A 5,795-nucleotide genomic window follows, 5' to 3' on the forward strand; every position below is an offset into this window, starting at 1 on the left:
AACCGGGAAAACCTGCAGAATTTATGTAAAACCTATGCATGGACATTGAAATGTTTGGTATGTGGGAACATTAGATTCAACTACTTGCAAGCAATCTTTACATGCCTTTATAAGGGTTCATCATCATTGTAACTGTATTATAGCTCCCAGAATCTTTGCACAAGGAAAAGCCTTAAAAACAGTGGGCTGCAAAATGCCTGTTAGCTGGTGGATCACGTAGGGTGAGGTCACTGAACGGTTTTCTTTCTCTAGACTGCTGTCACTTCTAGATTTTCACTTCATCTGGTGTTTAGCAGTACTACTACTGGCACTGAAATGTTAGGTTTCATGTTGCAGTTTGACATGGAAATCTACTTCCTGCAATCCCCTCCTTTAAACATCTGTAATAAGCCATATGATTCAAATGAATTACTGCATTTTTCAGCCTTGGCGCATTTATCAATGCGGTAGATGGTTTCAGAGCTCTTTATTACTTTATTGATCACAGTTTGATTTGGCTGTTTTGACTATTTCCTACATGGGTAAAACTGATCTAAATATCTGAGATAATTATTGCTGTTTATTGGTCAATGATTTAATGTATAAATATTCCAATGCTGTGTCACATCTGAACTATTTAACATGAGAGAGACAGCATAAATGCAGATGATTCCCATTAAATGCTACTGTAATATAAATTGAAATATTGAGTTCCGTTTTTAATGTTTGCATTGTTGTCTTCAGGAAGTCCCAGGTGATTTAACGCTGGACATTTTGTTGAACATGTCCGATACGAAGGTCTGTGAAGCCATGAAGAGGTATGGAGCCAACCGTGAGGAATGCTGTCGGCTAAATGCTGCCCTCTCCTGCTTAAGAAACATAAATGATTCAGGTAATTGTTCCTGTCCAGTTCTTACAATGATGTAATTGGTGTAGTCTGAGAGCTTTTCATAATACCTTAAACTTTGGGAGGTTACTGAATACCATTTGTTTACGGATGGGTTACATAAAAATGAGTAACGCATGTTCCGAGGTTCTCCTTATTTTAAGATTCCAAATTAATTTTTTTAAGGTTCTGAATGTATTTTATTTAAAATTAAAGAATATATTTTATTGTTGCAGTGACTTCTGATACTGTTGCAAGTAGCTTGGTAATTTTCCCTGGTAAATACTCATGTTGGTATTTTATGCCAGAAAACTAAAGGTGCTACAAGTCACGGTCGTGATTTTTACTATGACTGAGAGTATCTCAGCTCTGGTGCAACACTTCGAATAGGTTGGGAATTCCAAACTCGGCATTTCTCATTTCCATGGTGGGTGGGCCAGCCATAGTTGGCGTGCGCATGGTTTTTGGAGGCAGTTGTCTACTTAAATGTCCAGTTTCCACCACTGCAAATGGATTTTAAAATGTCGGTTTTGTGGAACCAACTTGACAAGACCTGTCAAGTATTGTTATATTCCAAAATGTGCTTTTATGAATGAGTGATTTTTCTCAATAGAGTATAGTTTGTCATATAAAAATTCAAGAAATAGTGATTTTTTTTATAAAACACTGTACATAAGAACATGTCAGTGCTCAGTGAATTGACATTGTAGGTGAGGAGGAAAAGGTGGCAAGTGGGAGTACTTTGTCTTAATTTTTTAATATAATTTCTGTTATTAATATAGGTGCTGGAACATAACAATTTAAACACTTTTTTCACTGTACTTTTTTGTAAAAATACAAGCGACAATAAATTACTATTCTATCCTATAAAGGCCCATAGGGTTGGGGCGAGGGCATTAGGTTGCATGAGTTGAAATGATTTAAAGTATGGAGGTGAAGGCTGGGAGGAAAGAACTTGTTTTTTTAAAAAAATTTCCCCTTTTGGAGGGGTAAAATAACCCTTTGGAGCAAGTCAGGAGTGTGAAGGCATGCCCTCCAGTTGTTTGGATGAGTGCAGCTCCAACAACATTCAAACCATGATGTTCCTCAGCCTGTTTGATTGGCAGCAGAAGCATTCACCCCCTCCACAAACACATAGTAGGAGCATTGTGTATCATGTATCATGTATAAGATGCACTGCAGAAATTCACCAAGCTTCCTTAGCACCTTCCAAACTTTTAATCACTACTGTCTTAGAAGGGTAAGGGCAGTGAATACATTGGAACATACCACTTGCATGTTCCCCTTCAAGCTGCTCACCATCCTGACTTGAAATGGTATCACCATTTCTTCAGTGGCTCTGAATCAAGATACCTTCCAGAAAGCATTGTTTCCCTACACTGAATGGACTGCAGTGGCTTATGAAGGCAGCTCATTATAACCTTCTCAAGGCAACTAGGATGGGCACTTAATGCTGGTCCAGCTAGAGAGGTCCAGAATATCTTTAAAAGCTGCAGGTTTAGCTAGCAGTTATGCAATGGACCAATTTTTGCAATAACAAATTTGTCACAAGGTCCTGGTCCAGCTTGCTTTTGGCTTGCTGCCACTGGCAAATTCTGGTCTATGATTGTTGGACTTGGCCGTGATTCCTGAAACACTAGTGCTGACATTTCCTATTTGATTTAATTGCATACTGGTGGACTAGATGGCAAGTTTTTGGAAGGCCTCTACTTCTGTATGTTTGCTCTACTTTGATGGAAAATTGGCACTGCAAGGGAAAGGATGGGAGATTCCACATATTTTGTGTAAAATATTTTGCAGAGTTGGCTACTTCACAAAAAGTAAGAATTTTTTTGACGAACCAGCATCGGTTGAGTTATTTGATACACCGTTTTGAGTCCAACTCAGTAACTTGCAATTGAGCAACTAAAATTGTTGTGCCCTATTTGAGTACTGTATTCAGACTGAATTACTCAAAATATTCCATCTTCATAGATTTTTACTCCAACGAGGAATCTGTATCTGGTTTTTATCAGCTTGAGTAGATCTGCATCGTCTTCCATTTGATTTTGTTGCTGATTATGCAATTTGTGAACATAATGTTCAGCAACATTTGTTACAACTTGGGCACTGAAGCCACTCATATGAATATGCAGCAAGACCTGGACAATGGGTTGGGCTGATAAGTGACCAGAAACATGTGTGTCATGCAAATGCCAGGGAATGACCATCTCCAATAGGACATCTTCCTTTGATGTTCAATGGCAACACCATCACCAAAGTCTCACTATTAATATCTTTGGTACTGTTGACCAGGAATCGAACTGGACCAGACATATAAACACTGTGGTTACAAAAAGTGATCAAAGGTTAGGGACTCTGTGGTGAATAACTTGCCTCCTGACTTCCCAAAGCCTGCTCACTATCTACAAGGCACAAGTCAGGATTGTGATGGAAACCACTCTACTTGCCTGGATGGGTTCACTTCCAACAACACTTGGAGCTCAACGTCATCCATGACAAACAATCTGCTTGATTGACACCATGTCTGCCCCCTTTCCACATTAACTCCTTTCACCACTGAAGCACAGTGTCAGCTGTCTGTACCATCTATAAGATGCATTGCAAATTTCTCTGAAAGCACTTCCGAATCTGCGACCATGTCCACCTGGAATGACATAGCAGAAAATCTACGGAAGCACCTTTAATTTGCAAATTCCTATCTAAGCCACACACTGTCCTGACTTGGGACTATATCATCATTCCTTTGATATTGCTGGGTCAAAATCCTGGAATTCCTTCCCTAACAGGATTGTGGGTATACCTACACTCTCAGGACTATGGTGGATCAGAAATGCAGCCCACCACCACTTTTGCCAGGGCAGTTAAAGATTGCAAATAGACAATGAGTTAGCAGGTTTGCCCACATCCCATGAATGTTTTTTTTTAAAGTGTTACTGGCGTTGTCAATAATAGCATTTAATTTTACTGACCTCTTTCATTATCTAAGATCATAGCCTCTATGTGTTGTTCCTTCTGCCTTGGATATCTGTAATTTTTGTTTCAGTAATTGACCTGTTGGGGTTCTACAAAGAGATACAGAATCTTGGAATGTTCAACATATTAAAACTGGTCATTCTGTTCATTATGTCTGTGCCAATTAATTGGTAACCACTTAATGACCTATATGCTGATTTCCTTCCACTTCCTGGCAACTGCCTTGCATCTTGGTTGCTTTATTCTGTCTGTCTGTCTCTGTTTCTATTTTTGTTTCCTATTATTTTCCTAAAGCATGACAAATCTGTCAAAGGTCATGTACATTGTGGTAAAATTAATATAATCTTTAAATCTGGATGGAATGCAAGTGATAACTGTCATTTAATTTTTTATTAATTGTTAATCTGTTTGTCATGTTACTTCATTGTTCATCATTGAGCCTTTATTCTGTTTGAAATGTTTATCACCAGAAATTCAGTAAATTGTTGAAGAATTTTAAAAGCAAAATGTTACTATGTTAATGAACTTTTAATCTTTATTTTGTATTCCTTTTTAAATAGGCGGTGAGCTACAAGATGACACTGTTCTTTGGACTTCATCATCGGGGGAGACAAGACGAGAAAGCAGTACTGTGCCTCCTTCAGAACTGTGGTGTCCTGTTGGTTCAAGACAGCCGCACAGTCCTTCCCCTGTTCCCAGACTAATACCCTCTCCACCACGTTCAATATCAGTTTCTGTTATTCCAACGTTGGAATCTATATGCTTGCCAAATCGCTCAGACAATTTAGTAGACCCCTTTTCGCAGTCCCCTCGACCGGGTCGGCGAACATCAGGGCCCCAAACTATCACAATTACACCACCAGCCACTCCTCCCTCAAAGAAGAAACATCGATTTAAGCCACCCCGAACTCCACCGCCACCTTCTAGGAAACTTATTCAGCTTTTTCCTGGTTTCTCTGGACTCACCAGGAGTAAATCTCATGAATCACAACTGGGCAATAGAATAGATGAAGTACCAACAATTAAGTAAGACTTATTCATATATTAATCCATGTGATTAATGCATATCTGCAAAATGTTGCTGTGCCTTTTCAAGTAAAGCTGTTTCCAAATAATTTAGTGATACAGAATTTGTCTCTTGCTGAAAAAAATAAGTGAAACTTTTTGTCTGGCACTCATCTGGATAATTCACAAGAACACCAATTCAAGGAGAAAACCCCCATATTCATACTGGATGAGAATAGGGTGGTGATTGGTTGGCAAGTAGATTCTAATTGATAGAAGGGTTGTCATGAAGAATACACCTATTAATGCTGATTGTTAGTTAACGTGCCAGGCTTTGCTTAAATTTTAAAGCAGACGTGTTGCCCTGAGAAATGAGCTAGTGAATGACTGACTGTCACCTATTTTGTTGAGATGTATATGCATTGTACTTGTTCCATGTTCTTCCTGCCTGCAATGAACATGGTCCCGTCTATTAATATATGTAGCTTTCATTTGCACAGAAGCATGCCATACACTACGAGTCCAATTGATAATCCCAAGATTGTCAGTCGGGTTTGCATTGCCGTACCTGTACTGGAAGCTTCAACAAAATATGAAATTTTATTTTTGGCATTCTGGAGCTGTTTAATTCCGATGATTTTGCTGCACTTTGCAAGGTCTAAAGATTATTCTGGTAATTGATGTGTACTAGCTTTATTTTGATGACGAATGGATGCGGTTTGTTTCAGGACTTTTAAATTTTCTGACCTGTGACCAAATTTTAACATAGCTCGTTACAACTTGACACTATTGGCCGCAAGTGTTAGTGTGCAAATTTGTGCATGTTAAATCCAGAACAAGCACAATTGTTGGATTAGTGAGTCTGACAATGCCCATCTTTTCCCTACACTATTCGCTGTCTTTCCTCACCACCCCCCCCCCCCCCCCCCCCCCCCCCCCCCCCCCCCCC

At 39.2% G+C, this 5,795-nt stretch overlaps 1 protein-coding gene across 6 annotated transcripts in view; it reads left to right on the forward strand.

The window, feature by feature from the left end:
* The first annotated feature begins 723 nt into the window (after window positions 1-723).
* Window positions 724-5,795, forward strand: part of ksr1a (kinase suppressor of ras 1a) — a 52,298-nt gene continuing 47,226 nt past the window's right edge. For 5 of the 6 annotated variants that reach the window (XM_048612794.1, XM_048612795.1, XM_048612796.1 and 2 more), the window contains exons 1-2: window positions 727-871; window positions 4,402-4,867. In XM_048612794.1, the coding sequence (XP_048468751.1) occupies window positions 763-871; window positions 4,402-4,867 (575 nt within the window). In that variant the 5' untranslated portion in view covers window positions 727-762. Of the gene's footprint in view, window positions 872-4,401; window positions 4,868-5,795 lie in introns of all 6 variants that reach the window. The other variant, XM_048612798.1, reaches the window with a different exon arrangement.

The sequence above is a fragment of the Rhincodon typus genome, chromosome 26, assembly GCF_021869965.1.
Source record: "Rhincodon typus isolate 14 chromosome 26, sRhiTyp1.1, whole genome shotgun sequence".
Lineage (NCBI taxonomy): Eukaryota > Metazoa > Chordata > Chondrichthyes > Orectolobiformes > Rhincodontidae > Rhincodon > Rhincodon typus.